Raw genomic sequence first — 26,564 nt, forward strand, 5'->3', positions numbered from 1 at the left:
TGAGCGATCGGGGCCCGGGCAGCCGGCAGCGGACGCGCCCCCCGAGCCCACCGGCCCGCGCCCTGGGTGCCCCACGGCCCCGCGGACCCAAACCAGGCCACGCTGCCCGCGCCCCCCGAGCCCGCGCCCGAGCCCTGCGGGCCATGCCCGGCCGGCCCTAAGCGCGGGCCGGGGGGGCGTCCCCTTGCGCCCGGGCCCCGCGCTGGCGCCCCCCGGGCCGCCGCCCGGCGCGGGGGCCATGGCGTTCACCTTCGCCGCGTTCTGCTACATGCTCACCCTGGTGCTGTGCGCCTCCCTCATCTTCTTTGTCATCTGGCACGTAAGGCCGGGCTGGGGCTGGGGGCGGGGTGGGGGCAGGGGCACCGGGAATGGGAGGGGGACGGATGGATGGTCTCAGGGCCCGGAGAAACTTGGAGCCTTCTCTCCGCTATCGCCCATCAGTCGGCTGCTGTTCACCCCATGAACACCCCCCTCATCATCAGCTTCCTTTCCGGGGGGGCCCCCTTTCTCCGCCGCCCCCGCCTGCCTGTGGGTATGTCAGTGGGTCCCTGACCCCCCTCCCCTGCCCCATGCAGCCTTGGGGTGTGAGGCGAAATTCTGGGATTCTTGCTACTTTGCCTCCTCCTGTTTCCCGCCCCCCTCCCCAACCGTTTAGTCGCCCCCGTTGTCCAACGGGCAGTTTGTCTGTCTCCTCTCCCCACCCCCTTTGTGGGTTTTTCCAGCCAGAGTGATGGAGCTGGTTGCTATGGCAACTGCATCTGTTTACAGGACCCACAGATCGCAAAGCCCATTAACCCTTTCCCGTCCTACCCCAAGCCCCCACCCCTACCCAGGACCCTGCATCGATTGGCTGTAAGCAGCCCCAGAGATCTAACCAGCTCACCTTGGGTTTCCCTGCCCCCCTCCTGTCTGGACTTCCCCCCACTAGGTTTTCTCCGCACTTTCAGCTTTCCTCCTCTTCCTGCCCCCACTTTCCTCTTTGTCTCCTGTCTCTCTGGGTCTGTCTCTCGCTCCTTGCTCCGGCCTTGCCTCACACCTGGTTCTTCGAAATGTCCGTTTCTCATCCCTTATGCTGATTGCCTTCCCTGAGAGAGGGTCCCTCTCCCCCACTCTCTGGGGCCTTCTCCTCCCCTGCCTGTCTCCCTTCCATCACTGCAGAACTGTCAGTCAGCCTCCAGCTTCTTTTTTGGGACCCCTGCCCCCGTCTTTACTGCCCTTTCTTCTCCTCTGTCCCCTGAGGTTTCGGCCACCACCCCATCCCCTCTGCCCAGCCTGTGCATCTTGGCCCTGGCCCACTCCGCTCCGCATCCTCTGCTTGTACTTCCAGCGCACACCTCCCCGGTCATCGCTTTGTGCCCTGCCAGCCCTCTCTCTAGTCCCCCTTCCATCCTCTTCCTTCCCATTGCCTTACCAGCTTCTCTCTGGGTCTCCCCACTTCATCACTCCCTTCTTTTCCTGGGACCTGCTGCCTGCCTGCTCCATGATCCTCCCTGGCTCTTGACCCGTCTCTCCCTCATCATCCCCTGCTGCCCCCCTGCCACCTGTCTCTTTTACACCAGGATTCCATGGACTCTGACTGCACCCCTCCTGTGTGAGGAGTGAGCCCCCATAGGCACCTTCAGACACACACCCCCTCTGCGGCCCTCTCTCCCCTTGACTTTGCCTCTTTCTGTGGGCCTCTCAGTTGCTTTTTCTTTCCTCTGCCTGCTTCTCTGTTTGTCTTCCTCTTCCTGCATCTCCCCTGGATCCTTCTTGATCTCCCTGAGCCTTCTGTCTCATGCCAGGGCCTTGGACTATCCTGTGGGGTGGTGGCTGGAGTCCTGAGGACTGGAAGGAATTGAGAGTCACAGGCTGGGCACACAGAGCTAACCAGCTCCTGGAAGAAAGTCTCCTGGAATTCAAGAAACCCCTTTCTGGGCCTTTCCCCATCCAGAGGCCTCCCACAGCCTCTGTGGGGGTCCCTGGCCTCTGGGGGTCCTCAGAGCAGTCCTCCATTCAGCATGTCCATGCTCCTGAGAACCAGGCTCTGGGCGGCTCTGGGGAAGACTAGGATGAATAAGACTCAGGCCTTGCTCCTGTGGGGCTCCCAGGCTGGAAAAAAGGGCGCAGGCATTCTCAGAAAATGTTTATTGAGTACGTACTACATCTCAGGCACTGTGTTCGCTCAGCTGTTTAGCTGGGCAGTCATAGCAAGTCTCTTGTCCTGCGTCCATTTCCTCATTGGTAAAGTAGGCTTGTTGTACATGAGGCCGAGTGTATGTAAGTCCAGGGCAAGGCTTGCCAAGGGGTGTGCGGGTGGGGAGAGGAGGTGTGGTTCTCAATCCAAATTGGTAAGAATTAGAACCTTCCAGGGCAGGACCCCAGATCCCACCACAGACCCTGAGCCCAGGCCCCGCTGGTCACTAGGCAACCCTGGTGGTGAGTGACGCGTGTCTGCTGTCACCATGGGGGGGTTGTTTGTTCCAGGGGGCTGAGTCAGCGCCAGGCAGCCTGGGGGGTGGGAGGCATGACACCCGCTGCCTGCTGGTGGTGCCAGCTCTGGGGCAGACAGACGGCACCCTTCCGCTCCCTGCTGGACCCCATTGCTGTGCCTAACAGGCAGGCGGCTGCCCAGAGTTGGGGGAGAATTGGGGGAGCTGCTCCAGATGGCCCCAGCTCCCTCCAGGAAGCCCATGTTCTCTCGCTTCGAGCCTTATGGGGTCTGGGATGCTTGGGGGTGGTGGGCCCACTGCTTCATCCTGGGGCTGGTGCTGAGGGGAGGGGACCCCAGAAGGCTCCTCTGCCAGCCTTCCTCCCAGGCCAGCTCCCCTCACGTCCATCTCATCATCCTCTGAAACATCTGCTCCCTCAAGAGTTCCCATCCCAATGAAGACAGTGCCCACCACCAGATGCCCCAACACCCAAAGTCTCCTTGGGCCCCTCTGCCTCTACTTCACTGCCATTCAAGCCCTCCGGAGTCTGGCTTCTAAATAGCTCTGGAGCCCATCCACCCCTCTGCATCCCCACTGCCCTCTCTTCACTCGGATCGCCATGCCTTGCCTACCCGCCCCCAGCACCCAGCCTGCACCCCAAACATCCAAAAGTCCCCTGACTGGTCTGGCTCGAGTGTAGTAAAGTGTTTACAATTTTAACTCTGGAATCCAAGTGGTTTAGAATCCTGGCTTGCCACTAACTAGCTATGTGGCCTTGGACAAGTCATTTAATCTAGCTCAGTTTCCTCATCTGCAAAATGAAAGTGATAATACAGCTCCTACATCATCAAGCTGTTGCAAGCATTAAACATAAAGCCTGTTGGCATAAAGGAAGCATCGTGTATGTCTTGGCGGGGACTGTTAGCCAGTATGTACTTCCTGCTTCTTGAGCCCTAGAACATCACCCTGACGGCCCTCGCTCTGCTGCTTTCTCCCCCTCAATGGCTCCCCTGTACGCTTGTGTTCAAGTCCAAATATCTGGTCCCGCCTTACAAGGCCTCCACGTCTGGCGCTGCTGACCACTCCAGCCCATCGTTCACCATTCCCACTCACCTTACACTTTCACTCTAGCCCCATAGAACCTACAGCTTCCTGAATGTTCCTTGTTCTTCCAACCTTCTGCCACTGTACCTGCTGTTCCCACTGCCCTTCCCCCCATTTGTTCACCAGACAAACACCTGCTCCGAGTCCAGCCTGAACTCCCCACCCCACCCCACGCTGGATCAGGCACCCACCCCAATTTCTGTGCAGCCCCGATCACCCTGGAATGCGGTTCACAGTTGTCCTTCTAAGCCTGAGGTTCCTCCCAGACAGGGGCTGTGTCCCAGGCTTCTGGGGCCCAGTGTTCAGCACAGGGCCTGCAGACAAGACACTATCTCTTGGGATGTTTTGGATGGAGGTGTAGTAGACATGTTCTGAAGTGCGCATCAGCACACTAGAATTCCATCCCAAACTGTTGTGTGGCCTTGGGCCAGGCCCCCTCTCTGGGCCTGTTTCTCTACCTTTGCAGCAAGCTTCATCTGGGTCGATCCCCATGTGTGAATCTCACACCAGAGACGAATGGGTGGGAGGGCCATAAGCTGTTGCCCCAACCCTGACGGGCATACGCCCCTCCCCCAGATCATAGCCTTTGACGAGCTGCGGACTGACTTTAAGAACCCTATCGACCAGGGCAACCCAGCGCGGGCAGTAAGTGATACATGTGCTGTGCCGAGGTGTGTCCGTCCGTCTGTCTTTCCATATGTCGCGGGTGGAGGGCGGCGGGGAGACGGGAAGACGGGGGGGTGTGTGGGGGGCGGTGGCCGTGCCCCTTCCTCTTGTCTGTCCCCGCCCCCAGCAAACACCTGGCGCGGGCTTAGGGCTCGGGTTCCTCCTGGCGGGGCAGCCGTTGCCGGGCTCTGGGCCGTTGCCGTGGAGACGCGGGTGAAGATCCCTCCATGGTGACGGTCGCTATGGGGACCGCGCGGCTGCTTTCCTGCCGCGCCGCCGAAAACGCCGCAGAGCCTGCTCTGGCGCCCCCCGGTGGCCACGTGCAGGGAGTGGGGAGCGTGGGAGTGCGGCGGGGCGCATCCAGTGCCCGCTCCTTCACGTTCACCATTGCTGTCTTTTCCTCCCCGACAGCGCGAGCGTTTAAAAAATATCGAACGCATTTGCTGCCTACTGAGGAAGGTCAGTGTCAGGGTTAGGGGCGGAAGGCTCCTAGTCCAGCGCAGCCCCACTGTGACCCAGAGCCAGGCTTTGCTCCTCTGCGGCCTCTTTGATCCGCTCTGCCACGTGGGAGGGAGTGGGAGGCTAGAAGCCCTTTTAATCACAGAGGTCATGGTGGGTGGGCACCTCCCAAGGACCCTTGAAGCTTGGATCTGTCCTAGCACCTGGCCGCTGACCTCTCACCCTCACTCCCCAGCTGGTGGTCCCAGAATACTCCATCCACGGCCTCTTCTGTCTGATGTTTCTGTGTGCAGCTGAGTGGGTGACCCTGGGCCTCAACATCCCCCTCCTCTTCTACCACCTCTGGAGGTGAGGGCAGTCGCCGCCTTTGGGAGGGGGAGATGGGGGAGCCGGCAGGATGTGGTTGGGAGCCTTGAGGGTGGGCACTCAGACCCCTCCCTCCCCCCCCCCCCCAGGTACTTCCACCGCCCTGCAGATGGCTCTGAGGTCATGTATGACGCCGTCTCCATCATGAATGCCGACATCCTCAACTACTGCCAGAAGGAGTCCTGGTGCAAACTCGCCTTCTACCTGCTCTCCTTCTTCTATTACCTGTACAGGTGAGGCCCTGCCCGCTACAGTCAGAGTCAGGGAAGGGATGTGCTAGGCACCACCCCTTCAATCCCAGGGATGGTTGGGCCCCAAGTTCCTGCCCTTTGCCCTTGATAACTGGGGTGCAACAGGGTGGGTGGACAGTAGTCGGGCGCGCTTGTGACTTGGCTCACTGCCGTGTCTTCCCACAGTATGGTTTATACGTTGGTGAGTTTCTAAGGGGGAAGCCGGCCAGGGAGCGAGCCCAGAACGGACCGGACGCCTGTGCACCCCCAGCCCTGCCCCTGGGCCGCAGAGGCCTCAGCCCTGGGGAGGGAGGGGGCACTGGTGCCCCCAGCCTCCTCTCCACCCCCCAAACTGCTGCTGCGGGGACTTCCCGCCTTCAGAGCCCCCTCCCCTTGGACTAGGGCTGGGCAGAGCTCTCAACAGGGGCAGGAGCTCCTCTGCCAGCCTGTGGGCATGGCAGTCAGTCCTGGAAGGGGTGGGACCTCTGGCCTTGTCCTCTTCAGGGGGAATTTAGGCCCTGCCAAGGTGCAGGGCTTGACCCTGGAAGTTCTGGGCCGCCCCCTCCACCCCCCACCTTGAGGCTCCCCCTGCAGGTGGGGGGTACCCACACTGGGAATGAGCAGGCTCAGCAGGGGGGAAGCCCCACCCCTAGTCTGCCCTCTCCCCTCCCCCAGGCTCTCTCTCCAGACCCTTTCCTGTCCCTACTTGCCCCAACCCCAGCCTACCCAGTCTCTTGAACCTATTTTCTATGTTGCCTGGAGGAGTACGGCACCCCCTCCCCGGCCATTTGTGACAAAATATGAATAAACTACTGCAAACACATGGGCCCCAGTTCTGCTCCTAAAAGGCTTAAAGAGGAGATGGGGGGAAAGAGGGGGAAGCACCCCACTAGCCTACATACCCCTCTAGGACCTCCTCAGATGGATCAGAGGCCTTCGAGATCTCTTTAGCAGCTGCCTGCTTCCACTTCACTTTCCCAGCCACATATAAACAACTATTTCTGTTGAAACACTTCCATCTGCCTTCCAAGGCAGTATCAAGGCCACCGACTCCAGGAAGACCTCCCTGGATCCCCCTCCTTGGAAAAAACTGGCGGTCCCAGTCCCCTGGCCAATGCAAAGCCCGAGAAGTGTTAGCAAATCACCCCCACAAGCCCCAGAAACAGGGTCAAACAGAATCAAGGAAATCAAATCTTCAATGTATGGAAAAATCAGTGCCAGCAGGGATGGGGGTCACCGGACCAGGTGAAAAGTCAGCCAGTATATGATAAGGGGCTGAAAGGCTGCAGCTCCCAGTGTCAGGTAGAGCTGGAGACGTTGTCGGGGGGCCGGGCCCCCTATGCTGTCGGGTCCCAGGACTGCTGTTCGCAAAGAGCGCACCTGGAAGAAAGGAGAGAGCTAAAGCTGTGCCGGGAGGAGGAGGCCTGTCTGCAGCTCCGACCCCAGGCAAAGAGGGGCCAGCCTCAGACTCACAATGAAGTACATGAGCGCGGACGAAGTCCAGGCCAGCGCAACATAGTAGCCATCACTGCCGAAGAGCAGGCCCATGAGGACACTGAGGATCATCCTACAGGGGGCGGGGGCAGGAGGGAGGAGGAAAAGACTGGAGACCCCGAGGGTCCAGGCCTGAGACTGCCCCAGAGCCCAGCCTAGACCCCAGCTACCATCACTGGGGTCCTTTACCCCCTAATCTGCACCCCACCCCCTGCCAGGAACCTAGACTCAGAATGAATTGGGAAGGCCAGGACTCGGTCCTCGGACCTGGATCCAAGACCCCCTTCACCACCCCAGCTCACCCTTCTCCCCTGAGCTCCCGGGTGACTCTAGCACATTCCTGAGCAACACCACCGGCTCCTGAGGAGGCTGCTGAAAACAGGCACTCCCTCTAATAGAGAAGAGCTGGGTGGGCAGAGGGGATCCAGAGTCACAGCTCGAGGCTACCAGTGGGCAGGCCAGGAACCCCAGGAAGCAGGCAGCCTCCTGCTTGGCCCACAGGTGCTCACCCCACATATTTGTAGCCGCTGTAGGCCAGCAGGTGGAAGGTACTCAGGTCGCTGCGCACGGTGGCCAGGTAGATGCCCAGGAGCAGGGCCAGCACTTCCATCACAACCCACACCAGCGCTGTGCTTGCACACAGGCCCAGCACCTCCGGGGAGAACCTGTGGCCATGTGGGGGTGAGGTGAAGGGAGTCCCGAACCAGCTGTCCTAAGGCAGGGGTGAGACTAGGGGCATGGATGGACTTGGGAGTTGGCACAGATCCCCCAGGGAGGTGGGGAGTGGAGTCAGGAGTGGGGAAATGATGGGAATCGGGATGGACTGGCACTGACCTTTTCTGAATGCCTAGTGCCATCCCAGCCAGCAGCACGTAGGTGATGAAGGCCATTGCTGCCAAGAGCCAGAGAGATGCCATCAGCCTGGTTTCCTCAACCAGAGCCCCCACACCCCATCCCCAGGTATTCAGAGCCACTGACACCCCCATACTTCCTTCCCTGAATATCCCCACATGCTTCACCTCTACCCTCAGACCCCCAGTGCCCTGCTTGGGAGGCCTTTTCCTGTTGAGCCCTCCTGTTGTATAAATGTCCTTCTCTCAGGACCTCCAAGCCCTCTCCTATACTAGGAAACGCACCAAAGCTTCCTGCTGTGTCTCAGAAACTACCTCGTGTGCCAAAGTCACCTCTGCTATTTTCACAAAAGCTCAGATGGCAGGTGCCTTTTCAAAGCAATTTAAACTCGTCAGTCCTGTCTTCTGCCCTCTGATAGCCCTAAAACTGATGTACCCACAAGAGGGCATAGTGTCTGGAGTCAGGAAACTACCTCTACCACCTGTGAGCTGTGTGTCCTCAAAGATGCTCAAACCTCTCCGAGCCTTGGCTTCAGTGTGTAAAACGGGAATGGCAGTGACTCTGAGAGGGAAATGGAATGAAGGAGGGAAGAGGAACCGTGGATCTCCCAGGGCACCTGGGCTGTCTGGCTGCCCTTCTGGGAGCCGGCCCGGGCATACTCCCCTCCTCCAGCATGTCCACCAGGGGCCGTGCCTTGTGCAGGGAGAGGAGTCAGACGCGGAGTCTGCTGAACACAGCACGGTGTGGGCGGCCTGACCCATGCCATGCGGACAGGTGGTTGTGGGAACCCAGAGGGAGTGCCCACGTCCTCAGAGGAGGGGATGCTGGAGCAGGCCTTGGAGGACAAGTAGTACAGTGATAACAGCTTATATTTACTGTGTGCTTCCTGTGTGCCAAGTGCTGGCTGAGCACACACATCTCACTGAATGTCTACCACAGTTCTCTGTGGTAGGAACTGTTTTTATTCCAGCTTCTTCAGGAGCATGAAAGGAGCCCCATGAGGTCCCATAGCTGAAAGTTGCTGAGCCAGGTCTACACCTCGGGCTCCAGGCTGGGGAGGGACATGGTCCAGGTCAGGTGGCAGGGAGGTCGCAAAGGGGACTATCCTGGGAGCACACCCAGGAAGCGGCTGGTCACCCCATTCTGTCTACCTGGTGTCTAGGGACATCACAAAAGCCACACACAAGATCACCAAGAGCAGATGCTGAACCAGCACATGAGCTTGTCTCTCCTCATTGGTGCCTCAAGGCACAAGTCCCCCCACCACATCCCCCAGCCCAGGTCAAAGACTCACTGGGGATATAGAGATCGGGGGCGTTGAGGTCTTGCCGTGGGGGCAGAGGCACATCACGACTGTACTGCACTTCCCAGTTCTGGAGGTGGCAGCAGCGGCCAGGTGAGGAGGAGCAGACAAGAGAGCAAAGGAGGGGGCTGAGATCTGGGGGCCAGGCTCTGGGGTAGGAGGCGGGAGGCAGAGGGGCCCACCAGCTCCTCTGCTAGGCAGCTCACCTGGTGTGTGTAGGGGAAGACCAGCAGCCCTAGCTTCTTAGCCACATAGGCTGTGTCCACAGCGAAAAAATACTTCAGTTTGTTCACAGACACAAAACGGTGCAGCTAGGAGGGGAGAGAGGAGACTGTGGACGAGCTGCACCCAGAACCTCAGGGTGCTCCTCTGTCTGCTCCTTCCCTGAAGGCTGCTGTGCGGATTAGGTGGGATCCCGTGATGCCCCAGCCCTGGCCAGAAATCCTGCCACCCTTGCCCTGGGGGTGGGCCACACCTCCTTGTTCATCATGTCCTTCCCATGGGATGCGATGGAGCTGCCATAGGCCATAGCCATGTTGGCCATTGGGTCCCCAAGCAAGTGGTTGACATTGAAGGCCACGTCGGCTCCTGGGGCTGGGTAGCCCCCCGGCTGGCTGGAGTAACCACCGCTTGTGTCATCGAAGAGGGGAGGGGGATCCGGAGCTGCCCGGGCCCTGTGCTTGGAGCCTGTGGGTTTGCAGGTGACAGGAATACCAAGCATAAGCCCAAACCACCGCCCCTTCCCCAGGCTGGACGGTCCTGTATGGGTCTTGGGAGCACCAAGCAATCAGTGAGGGACACTAGCTGGATGAGGAGTAACTAATCCAGAAAGAACTGTGAGGAGGGATTCTTTCCGGAGGTGCTAAATGTGGGTAAAGAAAGAACTGAGGCAGCCCCTGGAAGTGGTTGCCCGCCTGAAGGTTCCTGGGGGCCTCCTCAAGGGAACTGATCTCTGAACTGAATCTTGGAGGCTGAATTTGCTAGGTGAAGACAACTGGGAGGACATCCCCGCCTTGAACAAGGGTGGAAAAGGCGACGGCTGGGTAACGCGGAGGCCCTAGGAACTGGTGAGGAATCCTACCAGAGTCATGGCTGGGAAGGGAAGTTTGGGAGGCAGACCCCATTCATGCCCGAGTCGGGCACGGGAGGTCCCAACAGTGCTATCACCGCCCGATCTGATCTCGGGTTTGGGGAGAGGGCGAAGTCCGGGACGCGTGGCCGAGCCTCACGGGGCAGGAATCCGAATGACATCCGCCGCCCTGGGCAGCAGTCACGGCTGCCCCTCTCCCTCAGGGTGAGCGGGCCGCGCCGCCGACCGTCCTCGGGCGGGTCGGCCCGCGCCCCGCCCGCCCCGCGCCCCACGCACCGTGGGCTCCGTAGCCCGAGTGATAAGCCATGGCCCCGATGCTCGCTCTCTCCGAGGGCCCGCTGAATCGCCTCGTGGTACGAATACTAGCGAGGCAGCTGCTCCGTTCCTTGGACACCGATCGAAGTTACCGAGAAGCCCGACACGTCCCCGAACTGTCCGACGACAGCAGCCATGTCGGCGGCGTCATCCTCTGCTGCCTGCCATTGGCTCCTCCGGAGCGCTGGCTCGCCCCTCCCCTCTCCCAATTGGCTGCTGGCGCGCCCTTGCCGAAGCGGATTCGGCAGTAATCAACTTCCGGGAGAGATAGGCGGAGCTATTGGAGCCTCTCTCTGATTGGATAGTGGGTTTATTAGTTCGCGGCAGAGCAGCCAATAGATGGGCTAAAGTTATAATTATTTCCGCGCCTGCGCAGTGGGGCAGTTGACGCTCGGCCTGCCACGACTACAACAGGCGGAGGCTGGAGTCCGGGAAGGAAGCTTCACTCTCGAGACGTACTCCAAGAGGGACTGACTGGGACGGTGGAACTGTGATCAAGCCCTGTCCCTCGGGCTTTTGCCTCTCCTTCTCACCGTTAGCTTTCCTTCCGCGTCCTCCATTCTACTCCCAGTACTGACTTCAGGAGAGGTGGAGGTGAGGGGTGCACGGGGAGGCGCTGTTGGTAGGAACTGGGGCTGAGCAGTGACCGTAAGGCCTAGCGAGCTCTGGGATTCTGACTCCTCCTCCCGCCTCCCACCCGTCCTTTCCGCGCGGGTGCTGTCCGTCGTGTAGTGCTGAAATTCCCTACCGCCACTGCTGCCATCCTGCAGACCCCAGGGGCCTGGTGCTCGGAGGGCCCGGGTTCTACACACACACAAGCACATATACACCGGCCTGGGTTCTCGACACACACACACATACACACACACACCCATTGCACCTATTGAAAACCGAGGTCCGGGTCTGAAGTCCCAGAAATTGGGTGGTAATAGTTGGAATAAGATCCTACACTAGGTTCGTCCCATCGACTCTCCCGTGGTCCAGAAGATGTCAGTGGAGGTGTGCTGGTTTGTCTCCAGAAGCTGCAGTTGAAACTCCTGAGTCATTCTCACCCCTGCAGTCATCTCGAAGTGAGACCCCCAAGCTTCACTCATGACCTCAGGGACTCCTTTCTCCTGAAGACAGTCTTCAGGGGTCTCCCTTCTCACAGACTTCCAGCCACTACTTCTCCAAAGGAAGCTCAGGGCCACTTTGACCTGCCTCTAGTTAGCTGCCCAGTGTCCAGTTACACCAGGTGGCCTTCCTGCTCTCCAAACTCAATCCATGTGGTCCAGTCACAGTGCCTTTGCCCAGAAGTCCCCTCCACCTGGTGTGTCCTTACCCTTCACATTCACCTGTCCCAAACCTAATTATCCTTAAAGAGTCAGTTCAACGTGTGCCTCTCAGAGAGACAAAGTGAAGAGTCCTGACCTGGCTTGGAATGGATGCTGGAGGCCAGGCTCCAGGCTCCCTCTGGCTGCAGTAGTTTGCCCCGGATGTAAATTTCATGAGAATAGGACCTGTGTCATTCTCCACTTCTACACTTGTCTTTACAATGCTTATGAATTCTTCACAGTACTTGCATATAGATGACACCAATAAACATGTGCACCCAATAAATAAAAAAATAAGTGGATGAAATTCTGATTCAGTCCTTTCCTCTCTATCACTTCAGTTACTAACTTCATCTTTAAATGTGTAGGGGTATTGAACAGAATGGTCTTTGAGTTACTGTTTGGAAAAAAAAAAATCACAAAACAAAATCCACCCAGCATTGCAGCTCCCTATGTCCTACCCACTGATTGTCTACCTTGGGGCCTAGGCTCTGACTCAGGGTCAGATGTGAAGATCTGAGGCCTCTGAGGGTCAGGGAGTGGCACTGGGGCCACCAGTACCTGGGAGGGGGGTCCTCTCGTGCAGGACAAATCCCACGCCCCTGTTCCACATGATGAATGTGCCTTGAATCCAACACCTTCCTGTACCCATTTCACAGGTGGGAAAACAGAGGTTGGGGTGGAGGGTGCCAACTCAAGGTCACAAAGCCTAGGGTGTCCTGGCTTCCTGCTTGCCTACTTCAAGTACAGCCCAGCGCCTCTGTCCAGCTAATAAGGCTCACAACAGCATTCAGGTCTGTAACTGCCCCTTGTACCACCGCCACAAGCGAGGCTTCAGAGATGGGGTCTGAGTGGGCTTAGACCTGGGCCTACTCCTCAGAGATAGGACCCTGCCGGCACCCACCCACCTACCCACCCTCGAGATTCTATTTACAGCGTGGGTAACTCAGGCTCCAGAAAGCAAGGACTCATCCAAGGTCGCAAGCGCGAGCGCGGCAGGAGGGGAACCCAGGCGTCCGTCCGCCGAGCCTGGGCTTCTCGGGGGCGGGGGCAATGCCCGCGGTGCCAGGCGCTGCCGGCGGCGCCGCGGGTGCCGTGGGGGCGGGGTCAGAGGAGGGCGGGGCGCCGGGCACCTGGGCCGCCAACGCCGCCGCCACTGGCGCCGCCACCGCCACTGGCGCCGCCACCGCCGCCGCGCTCGAGCTCCGCGCACTCCCTCCGCGGCCGCTGAGCCGAGCGGACGCCCTCCGGGGCCACGCCGCAGTCCTCCGCGCTCCCCTCTATCATGCCCCGGGCCCGGGCGGGGGCCGCCCAAGCAGCCAGGACACCATGCCCGAGGACGGCGGCGGCGACAGCGGGGACGTGCCCGAGATCACCCCGGACGGCGAGCCGCTGCGGGAGGAGGTACCGGCGCCGGGTGATGGGGGACCGGAGCTGGGGCTGCAGAGGGGAGAGGGCGAGAAGAGCCGGGGCGACCCCCAAAGCGGGGCCTGCGGAGGGAAGTCCGGAGCCCTTATGGTCAATGACGTCATTGGGGTAATCTGCATCCTGCGAGGGGTCTCGGGGCCTAGGGGCCCGCGTGGGGGTCGGGGTGGGGCGGCTGGGAAGGGATATGGGGAACAACTCCCGCCCCCGACGCCCCCTCATCCAGCCTCGCCCTCCTGTGACGTCAGCACCGGGCCCCTGCGCCTCCCCATTCTGCAGCGCTGTCCATCTTCCCCAGAGCCCCCGGGTCAGGCCCCCGGCCCGGCCCGCCCGGCCCGCCCGGCCGTTCATGAGGTGCCCGGGGCGGAGCCTGCAATGCAGCAGCAGTAGCAGGGACTGGGGGGGGGGGGGGGGCAGGGAGCAAAGGGAAGAGGGGAGAGGAAGGGAGGTGGCCTCTGGGTACCCCTTCTCCCTCTCCCAGAGGTGAGGACCCAGGGCCCATCCTGCTGGTTGGGACCCTCAGAACGGCCCCTCCTCAGTCCTAAGGAGGAAGAGGATCTGCAGGGGTGCGGGGCCCAGTGCGGGGTGTCCGGGTGATAGGCCATGAGTGGATCTATGTGTGTGTTTGGGTGAATGTAGGGTGCTTGTGGGTGTGTGGATGTCAGTGGGTGCTCCCCACACCTTGAATGGGACATCTGTGCCCTATAGTCAGGTGAGGGACCGGGGGCCCCATGGCTTGGGTGAAGTGCTAATGAGTGAGTGTGTGTGAGCGCAGCTCTGTTGTGGGTGGGTCTGTAGGGTGTGGGTGTCAGGTTGCAGTAGGGGTAGAGATGGGGGATGTGCACTATGACAGGTAAGGTGTGTCCCTGGGTTTCAGTGAGTGTATAACATGTATGTGCCTCTGTGTGTCCTGTGGTGGGTGGGCCCTGGGCCGGCGGGGCAGGACGCAGGTGTACACACACCTTGGCACCATGTCACCATGGGGAAGGAGGTTATACCCTGGGCACTGGTGAGGGCTGGTGTTTGTCAGATAAACAGGCAGTGATCACACTCCTGGTGGGTGGATTCTTTGATGAACTTGGGGTGGGGTGGCGTGGAGTGAATTCTGGGGGTGGATGAGGGTATGTGCACCTGACTGCCCCTGCAGGTCGGGGTGGGGGGTGGCACCTGTGGTGGGCTGGGAACAGTTCCTCTCCTCTTGGGTCTCTCAGGGCCTGGTGGGACTGTGGTGGACACAGTGGCCCCTTAAGCCCACCTATGCTGTTTTCTCTTCCTTCTTCCCCTTTTCACCCCTTCTCTCCTCCCTCTTTTCTCTCCCTGGGCATCTGGGGATAAAGTGGGGGCCAGGCTGGAAGCTCTGCCAGGGAGGGTGTGCCTGAGTCCCTGGGCCAGGGAGTGGTCCCTGCTGCCCCGCACTGTGTCCCGCCCCCTCCCTCAGCGCAGATGGGGAGTGGAGGACGGTGCTCCGTCTGCTCCCCTCCCTCCAGACTCACACCTCTCTCTCTTCCTCTTTCTCATTTACTTAAAAGCCTCTCCCAAGTCTCCTGCCATCCCTAGTTAGACCAATAGACTAGAGGGATTGCAGAGTAATGGGAATAATATTTATTCTATTGGCCAGACTCTATGCTAAGATCTTCACACATAGGATCTCCTTGACTTGTCACAACCCCAGTTGACTGTAAACAATCCCAGTTTACAGATGAGGAAACTGAGGTCCAAGGAGGATGAGGGGACTAGCCAAGTCATACAGTCAGTGGTGGAGCCAGCACCCAATCCCGGCCACCTAAGGCTGCCCCTAGGCTCTCCACCCCTAGGACCCCCTGCCACCCTGGCTCCCCACACCCCCAGGTCCAGGAATCAGTGCCCAGAGAGGGCAGGGATATGGCTGCAATCACACAGCAAATCGGGAGTGAAGTCAGGACCAGAAGGCAGTTTCCTCAACAGCCAGTCGTTGAGGGGCTGGGGTATCCTTCCCTCTGGTGGCAGAGATCAATCTGTTTTCTCCTACATGCGCCTGACTGAGAGGAGACAGGGCGCGGTGGAGGCCAGGCTCAGAGCACATAGTTGGAGACCTGCGGCTCTGCTGTGAGTTGGGTAGAGGGGTGAGGCCAGGAGCAAGCCCCTCCATCCCTCAGAGCCTCAGTTTCCTCCTCTGGAAAGTGGGGAGCGAAGCCCCACCCCCTTCACGGGGCTGACCCAGGCCTCCCCTCTCATTGCCCCTTCTGCAGCAGCGGCCCCTGAAGCAGTCTCTGGGAAGCTCTCTGTGCCGCGAGTCGCACTGGAAGTGCCTGCTTCTCACCCTGCTCATCCACGCCTGCGGCGCCGTGGTGGCCTGGTGCCGCCTGGCCACGGTGCCTCGGCTGGTCCTGGGGCCAGAGGCCGCCCTGGCCCGCGGAGGCGGGGGGCCGCCGCCCACCTACCCGGCCAGCCCCTGCTCCGACGGCTACCTGTACATCCCCCTGGCCTTCGTCTCCCTCCTCTACCTCCTCTACCTGGCCGAGTGCTGGCACTGTCACGTGCGGTCCTGCCAGGCGCCGCGCACCGACGCCAGCACCGTGCTCGCCCTGATCCGCCGGCTGCAGCAGGCGCCGCCCTGCGTCTGGTGGAAGGCCACCAGCTACCACTACGTGCGGCGCACCCGCCAGATCACCCGCTACCGCAACGGCGACGCCTACACCACCACGCAGGTCTACCACGAGAGGGCCGACAGCCGCACGGCGCGGGGCGAGTTCGACTACTCGGCGCACGGCGTCCGCGACGTCTCCAAGGAGCTCGTGGGCCTGGCCGACCACGCGGCCACGCGGCTGCGCTTCACCAAGTGCTTCAGCTTCGGCAGCGCCGAGGCCGAGGCCTCGTACCTCACCCAGCGGGCCCGCTTCTTCAGCGCCAACGAGGGCCTGGACGACTACCTGGAGGCCCGCGAGGGCATGCACCTGAAGGACGTGGACTTCCGCGAGTCCCTCATGGTGTTCGCCGACCCGCGCAGCCCGCCCTGGTACGCGCGCGCCTGGGTCTTCTGGCTGGTGTCGGCGGCCACGCTGTCCTGGCCGCTGCGCGTGGTGGCGGCCTACGGCACGGCCCACGTCCACTACCAGGTGGAGAAGCTCTTCGGCGCCAGCTCGCCCCCGCCCGGCGCCGTGCCCAGCGGGCCCCCGCTCTCCCGAGTGGCCACGGTGGACTTCACCGAGCTCGAGTGGCACATCTGCTCCAACCGGCAGCTGGTGCCCAGCTACTCGGAGGCCGTGGTCATGGGCGCCGGCTCGGGCGCCTACCTCCGAGGCTGCCAGCGCTGCCGCCGCTCCGTCAGCAGCAACTCGCTGCCGCCCGCCCGGCCCAGCGGGCCCCGCCTGCCTTTCAGCCGCAGCCGCCTCTCGCTGGGAGCCGGGGGTCGGGCCACGCCGGGGGTCTTCCGAAGCCTGAGCGGGGGGCCGCTGGGGCGCCGGGGGGAGGACACAGAGCCCCTGGAAAGCCCACCGTGCTATGAGGACGCCCTTTACTTCCCGGTGCTCATCGTCCACGGTGACAGCGGCTGCCAGGGGGACGGCCAGGGTGCTCTCTGAGACCCACGTGGCCCCCAGACTGGCCCTCTCCCCACCATCCCACCCCAGGGGCTTCCATGCCTGAGTGATTGCTGTCCAAAACAGGAGGGAAACCAGACCAGCACACGAGGGGTGGGGGTGGGGGTGGAGCCCTTAGACTAAGCGTGCAGTGACCCCTGGTCATCTGGGGGGCAAAGGGACACCCCCGCAGTTGAGTCTAGGAACTGTCCCAGCATGGCTCCCCTCCACCGCCACCACCACCACCATGTCCCACCCCCTGCGATGGCAGGTGATCTAGCTTGGGGGACCTCCCAGGCTGGGCAGGAAAGGAAGTTTCCAGAAAACCTGGGCTGGGGGAGGAGTCCTGGGGACAGCAGTTGCCCGCTGCAGAGGGCTGGCTGCCTATGGACCCTTCCCAGCACGGTGGAGGCCACGTTGGGGGCCCTCAAGCAACCCAGAAGCACAAATTGGTGGTTTGGGGCCACGCCCAGCTGGGCTGGCATCCACGAACCTGGAGAGTTGGCTATGGCAGCACCGCGGCCTCGGCCCCGCTCCCCACCCAGGGTCCCCATCCTCCTCCCCTGCCAGGCCTCTGCTCAGGGCCAGCCCCTGATCAGACCCTGCAGCCCGGCCCCTCTACCGGGAGCCTGGTTCTTGGAGCACAACCCTGTCCCACTCACCCCACCCCCTGCTTTCCCTGGTGCACCCTTCCCCCACACCCAGTCGCCTCTATAACCCGGGGTTCCTTCTCAGGGCCCCCCCTCGAGTCCGCTTTCCCTAGTCTCTGCTCCTGGCCCCTGACATCCATGTCCACCTCTCAGCCATGCGCACACCTCTCATCGCCCCCTGACTTCTCTGCTCTTCGCCTTCCTGATGACGCACGGGGCTCAGGGCCACAGGGCATCCGAGGGGTCTCAGCCCTGACCACAGCCTCTTGGACGATGCCCTTGCTCTGCCAGGGAGGCCCCTGCTTCCTCCATCACTGGGGCCTGGCCCAGGGGACACCGTCCCTCCCCCAGGGAGGCGAGAGTAGTCCCTTCCCTTCCAACTGGGGCTTCCACCCCCTCTCAGGAGCCGGTGGGGGAGGGAGAAGGCAGAGAAGATGCAGATAAAATAAAAGATATGAAATGGAACGTCTTCTCTCGTGCATTTCTTGGTGGTGGGTTCGAGGCCACCACAACAAACACAGTGGGCCTGGCAGGGTCTGGGGGGTGGCAGTGGTGTGCCAGGGGTGGGGTGGCTGCAGCACCCCCAGGAGAGGGTGAGCTCCCCGCCCAGGCTGGGGCCTCTGAGATTCGGGTTTGAGTTGCTCTGAGTAGCTGACTCCAATCTACTGGCATCTGGGTCATTTCCAAGGGACTATCCAAGCGGCCCCTCTTTCAGCCCAGCAGGGGTTTCCATTCTGCTGCTGGGTGTGCTGAAGACTAAGGGAGGGGTGCTGTGCTTAGTTGCTCAGTCGTGTCCGACTGTTTGTGACCCCATGGACTGTAGCCCACCAGGCTCCTCTGTCCATGGGATTCTCCAGGCAAGCATACTGCAGGGTTGCCATACCCTCCTTCAGGGGATTTTCCCGACTCAGGGATTGGATCGGCATCTCTTATGTCTCCTGCATTGGCAGGCAGCTTCTTTACCACTAGCGCCACCTGGGAAGCCCAAGGGATGGGTGACTGGTCCCCGAAGTGGGAAAAGAGAGGTATGGTCTGTGGCACAAACTCAGTTCCCCGAATGGCTAGTGGTGTCATGGGTCTGAGGGAATGGGCACTGAGCAGGTCAGAGGACACAAAGCTGGAACTAGCCAGCCCCAGATCAGGGTGTGGGGTCCAGGACAGAGCGGGTAAAGGAAGGACCTCCCTCCCTCCCTAGGGAGGTCCTTAAAGTGACATCTCCCTGTACAGCTCTGTAGGATGTTTGCTGGGCAAGGGGCACATGTGCTTGGAATCCCACCTGTGCGCCATTCCTAAGCCCTGGGAGCTGCATCCACCTGGATAAAGGGCGGGCGTGCACGCTCAGCCAGTCATATCTGACTCTTTCGCAACCTCTTGGATTGTAGCCCACCAGGCTCTTCTGTCCACAGGATTTCCCAGGCAAGAATACTGGAGTGGGTTGCCATTTCCTCCTCCAGGGGAATCTTCCCGACCCAGGGATCAAACCCATGTCTCCTGTATCTCCTGGACTGGCAGGTGGATTCCTTAACACTGAGCCACCTGGGAAGCCCGGATAAAGGACAGTCTTTTCTAGTCCATGCAAAGGCACCATGAGAGTGCTAAAGGTGGGTGGGATTCTCCCAGGCAGAGATGGGTGGAAGGTGTTCTGGACAGTGGGAGCTACCCACACAAAGGCTTGGGTGCCAGGCATGAAGTAGGGGTCAAAGCAGAGCTGTGGAAGAGGTGGCTGAGGCCTTCAACATCAATGCCAAGAATTTGCCGGTAAACTGGGGCAACCATGCAAGGTGGTCAAGGAGGAAGTGGTAAGCTCAGTGCTGCATGTTAGATTTTTAGCAAAAGTCCAGCTGCCTGCTGTTCACCTGGGGAGGGTGAAGTTAGAGACCAGAGCTTTCCTCATACGTCAGCCCACTGCCTCACAGGGAATGAAGTCCATCCTTTGTTCAGAAGCAACTTAGATGGAAAATTCCACGGTCCCCAAACATTCAAGGAGGCTGCAGCAGGTTGGGGACCAATGTGTAGCTCCAGCTCCCCAACATGGGAAGACCCCTCTTCCATTGTCCTGCTCTAACACATCAGCCACCAAACATCAGCCCACGAGTCACTATCCATTCTCCTCCTCTCCTCAACACCAGAACCCCAGTTTTACTTTAGATGGCAAGGAGCTCAGCTAAAAGGCAACATTTCCAGCCTCCCTTGCACATATGGTGTGGCTGTGTGACTTAATTTTAGGGTATGAGATATAAGCAGAAGGTCTTGGAATGAATTTCTAAAAATGTTCCTCGAAATGGAAACAATATTGGTGAAGGCTAGTTCTGTCCTCTCTGCTTCATCCTGCCTTCAGCCTGGAAGGCAGATGTGATCGTTGGAACTCCAGTAGCTACTTTGGATCAGGAGGTGACCTTGAGAATTGTAGCCATGTGCTGAGGATAATAGAACAGCAAGAAAAAAGACCCTGGGAAGACAAAAATTCTCTGGTTATCCAGTGGTTCCAAGCTCCCCTGGCTGGGGAACTAGGATCCTGCATGCTGCATGATGTGGCCAAAAAAACCAACCAAACAAAAAAAGACCCTGGGCTTCTGATGACATCATAGGTATGTCCATATCATCCCTGGGTTTCCTACTTCCAGACTCTCTCAGTGAAAAGGAGAGAGTTAGTTTGTTTAAGCCACTGTTTTTTCTTGTCTCTATTACCACAGCTTACATTATTGTCGAGCTCCTGCTGCAACACAGATTACACTAAAACTTAGTGGCTTAAAACATCAATAATCAGTCTTCCCTGGTGGCTCAGTGGTAAAGAATCCATCTGCCAGTGCAGGAGACATGGGTTCGATCCCTGGCCTGGGAAGATCTCACATGTCATGGAGCAACCAAGCCCATGGGCCACAACTCTCGAGCCTGAGCTTGAGGGCCCAGGAGCGGCAACTCCTGAGCCCATGAGCCGCAGCTACTGAAGCCCACCCAAAAGCCTGCGCTGTGCAACAAGAGAAGCCACCACAATGAGAAGCCTGCACACTGAAAAAGGAGAGTAGCCCCCGGTCACCGCAGCTAGAGAAAAGCCAGCGCAGCAAGGAAGACCCAGCACAGCCAAACATAAATGAATAAATAAAATTATTTTTTAAAAATCAATACTCATTATTATCTCTCCTGATTTCTGTGGGCCACACATTCACACATGGCACAATGAGGATGGCTTATCTTTATTCCATGACTTCTAAGGCCTCTGCTGAAAGAATCAAAAGCCAGGAGTGGAATCATCTGAAAGAACGTTCACTCACGTGTTTGGCAGTTGATGCTGGCTGATGGCTGGGGGCCTAACTAGGGCTATTGGCTGGAACACCCAAAGAGGGCATCTCCAAACTTGGGCTTCCTTATAGCTTGGCGGCTAGGGTCCAAGGACAAATTCACCAAGAGACTTTGGTGAAGGCTGTATTGCTCTTTGCCATCTTGCCTTTGAAGTCAAATACATTACTTCTGCCCCTTTCTATCGGTTAAACCTATTTCAAAGGCCCACCCAGTTTCAAGGGGAGGGAACATAAGACCCTCACCTCTCCGTGGAGGCTCCTCACCATCACATTGTAAGATCAGCATGTGAGGTGGAAGATATATTAGCGGCCATCTTCCAGAATGCAATCAGGGGCTTTCCTGGTGCTCAAGTTGCTAAGATGCTTGCTTCCAATGCAGGGGGCTCAGGTACAATCCTTGGTCAGGGAGCTAGATCCCACATGCTGTGATAAAGATTGAAGATCCCATGTGCTCCAATTAAGACCAAATAAATAAATTTTTAAAAAATGGAATCAGCCAATGAGTCAAACACCATTCCTAACCAATCAATGTCTATAGACTGGTCTGCAAAATGAGCACCAACAGATTTTTTTTTTTTTACCACACCTTGAAGCTTGTGGGGTTGACCAGGGATTGAACCCAGGCCCCCCAACAGTGAAAGCAGAGTCCTAACCCCTGAACTGCCAGGGAATTCCTGAACTCCAACCGTTTTATAATGCTTGTTTCAGGGAGAAGGTGGTGGTATATGAGATGTGGGCCTACTGGGGGCAGAACGGCATGCTTCGGTCATTTATTGGGACCCTCTGGCCTATAGTAGATTAAATATGGATGCAAACTCTGCAGTGCCTCCCATTGAGAGGTGGGATCTGTTTCCTCGCTCTTTAAATCTGGGCTGGCCTATGACTTGCCTTGACCAATAAATTGTGGCAGAAGTCAGGCTGCACCACTTTGGAGGCTGGGCTGCTAGAGGGCTTGCAGCTTCCACCTACACTCTCCTGGAGCCCAGAGATCACCATGCAGTGAAGCTGCCCAGCCTGACCTCCTGAGAGGTGAGCGGTCACATGCCCTTCCAGATACAGGAGTGAGGCCATTTCAGACAGGTCAGCCCCAGTGGAGCCGCAGAGGACTGTAGCCCCAAGAATGCCCCCCAGGTGAGACTAGCAGACGAACCAATGAGCTGATCCCAGCTCACACTGTTGACCTACAGACTGGTGAAAAATAGGGAATCCTTGTTTCAAGCCACTACATTCTGGTGAGGTTTGTTATATGCAGTGGGTAACTGATACAGGCTCTGAACCCAGTTCTATCTCTTTCTTTCTTTCTAGCTTTTGGTCACACCATGAAAGACCTTAATTCTCCGGCCAGGGATCGAACCTGTGCCCCTCTGCAGTGAAAGCTCAGAGTCTTAACCCCTGGGCCACCAGGGAAATCCCCACGTCCACCTCTTAATGGAAAGTCACTGGACAGCTCCCCTCTACTGAGCTGGTGTGTTTTGTTCATGTGTTTGGACTTTATGAGAGCCAACAGTGAACCAGGATGCTCCATTCTAAACCATTCTCAAAAGGAGAATAATGGCTGAGGAAGGGGACCAGAACTTTTCCCCTAAATCCCAGAAGCCTCTGTCTCTGTTCTATGATGGAGAGAAAGAGAGAGCAGTGCCACACAGAGGGTGCCTGAGGGACTTCCCTTGTGGTCCAGTGGCTAAGACTGTGCTCCCAATGCAGGGGCCTAGGTTCGATCCCTGGTTGGGCAACTAATTGCAACAAAGATCAAAGATCCTGTGTGCCACAGCTAAGACCTAGCATAGCCAAATAAACTTTAAAAATATATATATTAAAAAAAAAAGGATGTCTGATCTTCACCCCCTCCAGCCCTGCTCCTCTCTATCTTTTCCATCTCAGGAAATAGAGTCAGCACTCTTGCTTAAACTTGACACTTGTATAGCAATCTTTTTCTTGTTTTTTCTGTTTTAACTTTGCATTAATTATGTAAAATTTCAAGCACCACAAAAGTAGAGAGATTGGTGCAACAGAGTCCTTTGTCTCCAGCGCCCAGCATCACAGCCGTCACTCTTATTTCACCCACACACACCCCCACTTCAGAAAACTAAGATCATGTCATCCGGTTCTACCACTTCATGGGAAATAGATGGGGAAACAGTGGAAACAGTGGCTGACTTTCTTTTTCTGGGCTCCAAAATCACTGCAGATGGTGACTGCAGCCATGAAATTAAAAGATGCTTACTCCTTGGAAGGAAAGTTATGACCAACCTAGACAGCATATTAAAAAGCAGAGACATTACTTTGCCAACAAAGGTCCACCTAGTCAAGGCTATGGTTTTCCCAGTGGTCGTGTGTGGAAGTGAGAGTTGGACAATAAAGAAAGCTGAGTGCCGAAGAATTAATGCTTTTGAACTGTAGTGTTGGAGAAGACTCTTGAGAGTCCCTTGGACTGAAAGGAGATCCAACCAGTCCATTCTAAAGGAGATAAGTCCTGGGTGTTCATTGGAAGGACTGATGTTGAAGCTGAAACTCCAATACTTTGGCCACCTGATGCGAAGAGCTGACTCATTTGAAAAGACCCTGTTGCTGGGAAAGATTGAGGGCAAGAGGAGAAGGGGATGACAGAGGATGAGATGGTTGGATGGCATCACTGACTCGATGGACATGGGTTTGGGTGGACTCCAGGAGTTGGTGATGGACAGGGAGGCCTGGCGTGCTGCAATTCATGGGGTCATAAAGAGTTGGACATGAATGAGCGACTGAACTGAACTGAACTGAACCCCCTCCCCACTTCTCCCCCCTCCATTTTGAAGATCCAGAAGTTGTATTAATAGCATTTGATCCATGAACACCTCCCTCACCCCTGACATGAAATCTACATCCAGGATCCTGCCTACAACACATCTCTCTAAACAGCCCTCAGGCTTCTCCCAGCCACCACCCTGCTCCAGGTCCCCCCAGGGCATCCTCCTCCAGCATCAGTCTTGGACTCCGACAGGCCTCCCCTTCCTCGCATGTCCTCCAGCCCATGCAGAATCACCTTAATATGTAAACCCAATCACATCTCCACCATACTCAAAATACCAGGGCTAGGACTTCCCTGGAAGTCCTGGTAGTGAAGACTCTGCATTTTCAATGTGAGGGGCACGGGTTCAATCCTTGGACAGGGAACTAAGATCCCATGTGTTGTGCAAAAATAAATAAATAAATAAATTTTATTTACTTAAAAAATAAATTTTAAATAAATAAAAGATAATTTTAGATTTTCATATTTTATATATATATATATACACACACACACACACACACACCAGTGCCTCAAGGAAAACACAGACTCCTGCTCTGGCCCTCAGACCCCTATTCCCCCAGCCATCGAGGCCTGTGCCTGACCCTACAACAAGCCAGGCTCCTTCCCACCTCCAGGTCTTGGCACCCGTGGTTCTACCTCCTGGAGTCCTCCTCCTCCCCAGCTCTCCCCCTGACCCTCAACTGCTCTGTCTGAACACATTCACCCTCCTACCTCAGCTCCCTCTGCAGTTTCTTTTTGCTGCTCAGCAGAGGTGGCAATTATTTATGCATGCATGAGGTTATAAATTTGTTTCTTCTATTAGAACTAAAATTATGGAAGGCAAATGGTCACAGGTGTAGACCTCTCAATCTGATGGAGCTGTAATTTCGCCAGTGGGCCCAGTGGCCCTCAGCAAGTTACTTATCCTGTCTCAGCTGCAGAACAGTAGATCATAATAGAATCTGCTGACTTCCAAGGCTTATCACCAGAATTAAACAAGATAATATGACACCAGCACCTAGTGGTTCAGCGGTAAAGAATCTGCCTTCTAGTGCAGGAGATATAGGTTCAATCCCTGGGTAGGGAAGAGCCCCTGGAGAAAGAAATGATAACCCACTCGAGTATTGTTGCCTGGGAAATCCAGTGGACAGAGGAATCTGTCAGGCTACAGTCCACAGGGTCGCAAAAGAGTTGGACACAACTTAGTGACTAAAACAGCAACAACACAAACACCAACGCAGCATTATAAATCAACCATACTTCAATAAATACATAAATAAAATCACTACGATACTAAAAAACACACACAATATGCCGCCATGCTTAGAAAAAGGGTTTACGACATAAAAAACGCTCAATAAATTTAGCTGTCATCATCGTTCATACTGTTTTTATTCATTATAAATAGGCACTCCATATTACACACACACACACACACACACACACACACACACACACACACACACACCAGCAGCCAGCACAGTGCCTAGCACATAATTGATGTCCAGTGAATATGTATTAAGTGAATGATCCTTCAGCTGTTACCTACACTTCCAGGGTGACTGAGGTCTCAAGGTCCCAAGAATGGGCTGGTGGCCCATTTCACGTCATCCTGTGGCCCAAAGCTGCCAAAGGAGCTTTGCCTCGCCCAGCCTCCCCAGAAGTGGAGCTTTATCTTCCTTGGCTAACAGCCCCAAGAAGGGCACCCAGGGAAGTGTAGGCTGCCTTCCTGATCCAGAACAAACCCATGAGGGTTTGTGCCTCCTCTGTGGGTCCAGACTCAGGACGACTGGAGCCCCAGAACCTCCCCCAGGTGGCAGGCTGCTGCAGTTTCTGTGACCGTCATCTTCCCTCTTAGGTCACACCCGCTGGGCTCTGGCCCTCCAGAGTTCCTAAGTACGAAGTAAGTCATCGCTGAGGTGGCTGGAAAGGGCAAGGACCCGACCCTTAGTCGAGGCAGGGAAAGCAAGTTGCTGCCTTGCTAGGTGAAGGTATAAAGCTCCTGGAAGTCAGATCTGACAGGAACAAAGGAAAGTGGTGGCCACATTGATAACCGTGCACCAAATGTCGGAGGATGCGAAACTGCTCCAAGGGGGAGATCCTGCCCAGAATGTCAGCTGAGATCAAAGCTGGCTAGTTTTCTGTAACTCGTGGTTGCCGGGAAAAGACAGGTGTATTTTTCTTCTTTTTGGCTGCTGTTTCTGAAATGTATTAAATAAAACTGACTAAAATACTGATTTTTTTTCAGTAGAAGAGTTTCAATTTATGTGTTATAAAACACGTGTTATAACTAATATTTTAATATTAGGCTAATATTTTAACAAAGATCAAGCTCACAACTCTAAAAAACACTTATAAAACATAGTATCATTGCAAAATTCAGACTCTGGATATTTAGGAAGTTAGGAGTTGGAGTGTTACTGAATCCAGGTCTGGTGGCTCCACCACTTGCAAACCAATTCTCAAAAGAGTTGATAGGAAAGGAAAGGTTGCTTTATTTTGGAAGAAGTTAACAGGGGTGAAGGTCAACTCCTATCTGAGAACCAGTTCCCCTCCACTGACAATCAGTGGCAAAAGCTTGTATAGGCTGAGGGATGGGGCTACGTGTAAAAACAGTACAGTCAGTTCTGACCGTCATCTTGAAATTGGTCATCAGTGGTCTGACCAGCATCACCTTGATTAAGTACAGTTAATTTCACATGCTAGCAAGATTATGCTCAAAATCCTTGAAGGTAGGCTTCAGTAGTACATGAACTAAGAAATTCCAGATGTACAAGTTGGATTTAGAAAAGGCAGAGAAACCAAAGATCTAATTGGCAACATCCATCAGATCATAGAAAAAGCAGGGGAATTAAAAAAAAAAAATCTGCTTCTTCTTTGTTGACTATGCTAAAGCCTTTGCCTGTGTGGATCACAACAAACTGTGGAAAATGCTTAAGGAGATGGGAATACCAGACCACCTTACTTGTCTCCTGAGAAGCTTGTATACAGGACAAGAAGCAACAGTTAGAATCAGACATGAACCGAATGACAGGTTTAAAACTGGGAAAGGAGTATGGTAAGGCTGTATATTGTCACCCTGCTTATTTAACCTCTCTGTAGAGTACATCATGAGAAGTGCCAGGCTGGATGACTCACAAACTGGGCTCAAGATTGCCAGGAGAAATATCAACAACTTCAGATATGCAGATACCACTTTAATGGCAGAAAGCCAAGAGGAACTAAAGAACTTCTTGATGAGGGTGAAAGAGAAGAGTGAA

At 56.6% G+C, this 26,564-nt stretch overlaps 3 protein-coding genes across 4 annotated transcripts; 2 read left to right on the plus strand and 1 right to left on the minus strand.

The window, feature by feature from the left end:
• The first annotated feature begins 238 nt into the window (after positions 1-238).
• On the plus strand, positions 239-5,450 carry CNIH2 (cornichon family AMPA receptor auxiliary protein 2). Its single transcript, XM_052662429.1, has 6 exons — positions 239-319; positions 4,092-4,160; positions 4,593-4,640; positions 4,876-4,988; positions 5,096-5,239; positions 5,423-5,450. Exons 1-6 carry the CDS (start codon positions 239-241, stop codon positions 5,448-5,450), a joined length of 483 nt encoding a protein of 160 aa, XP_052518389.1.
• Positions 5,451-6,414: 964 nt separating this feature from the next.
• YIF1A (Yip1 interacting factor homolog A, membrane trafficking protein) lies at positions 6,415-10,445 on the minus strand. 2 transcript variants are annotated; one of them, XM_052661860.1, is made up of 8 exons: positions 10,252-10,445; positions 9,361-9,572; positions 9,092-9,196; positions 8,877-8,955; positions 7,565-7,622; positions 7,240-7,395; positions 6,710-6,803; positions 6,415-6,616 (listed from the first exon to the last, which is right to left on the minus strand). In XM_052661860.1, exons 1-8 carry the CDS (start codon positions 10,280-10,282, stop codon positions 6,470-6,472), a joined length of 882 nt encoding a protein of 293 aa, XP_052517820.1. In that variant the 5' UTR covers positions 10,283-10,445; the 3' UTR covers positions 6,415-6,469. The 2 variants fall into 2 exon arrangements, with proteins under 2 accessions (XP_052517820.1, XP_052517821.1); XM_052661861.1 differs by lacking the exon at positions 7,240-7,395.
• Positions 10,446-12,932: 2,487 nt separating this feature from the next.
• TMEM151A (transmembrane protein 151A) lies at positions 12,933-16,588 on the plus strand. Its single transcript, XM_052662470.1, has 2 exons — positions 12,933-13,007; positions 15,257-16,588. The coding sequence occupies exons 1-2, from the start codon at positions 12,933-12,935 to the stop codon at positions 16,586-16,588; spliced, it is 1,407 nt and encodes a 468-aa protein (XP_052518430.1).
• Positions 16,589-26,564: the final 9,976 nt, after the last annotated feature.

Source organism: Budorcas taxicolor, chromosome 25, assembly GCF_023091745.1.
Source record: "Budorcas taxicolor isolate Tak-1 chromosome 25, Takin1.1, whole genome shotgun sequence".
NCBI classification, from domain to species: domain Eukaryota; kingdom Metazoa; phylum Chordata; class Mammalia; order Artiodactyla; family Bovidae; genus Budorcas; species Budorcas taxicolor.

Bases quoted from the DNA above. Each gene is read 5' to 3' on its own strand.
- CNIH2 (XM_052662429.1), top strand. From the start codon at position 239: ATGGCGTTCACCTTCGCCGCGTTCTGCTACATGCTCACCCTGGTGCTG. The intron at 320-4,091 runs GTAAGGCCGGGC...CCCCTCCCCCAG, and splicing joins TCTTCTTTGTCATCTGGCAC to ATCATAGCCTTTGACGAGCT. The intron at 4,161-4,592 runs GTAAGTGATACA...CCTCCCCGACAG, and splicing joins AGGGCAACCCAGCGCGGGCA to CGCGAGCGTTTAAAAAATAT.
- YIF1A (XM_052661860.1), bottom strand. From the start codon at position 10,282: ATGGCTTATCACTCGGGCTACGGAGCCCACG. The intron at 9,197-9,360 runs GTGTGGCCCACC...CTCCCCTCCTAG, and splicing joins AGGACATGATGAACAAGGAG to CTGCACCGTTTTGTGTCTGT. The intron at 6,804-7,239 runs GTGAGCACCTGT...CGCCCCCTGTAG, and splicing joins AGCGGCTACAAATATGTGGG to GATGATCCTCAGTGTCCTCA.
- TMEM151A (XM_052662470.1), top strand. From the start codon at position 12,933: ATGCCCGAGGACGGCGGCGGCGACAGCGGGGACGTGCCCGAGATCACC. The intron at 13,008-15,256 runs GTACCGGCGCCG...CCCCTTCTGCAG, and splicing joins GCGAGCCGCTGCGGGAGGAG to CAGCGGCCCCTGAAGCAGTC.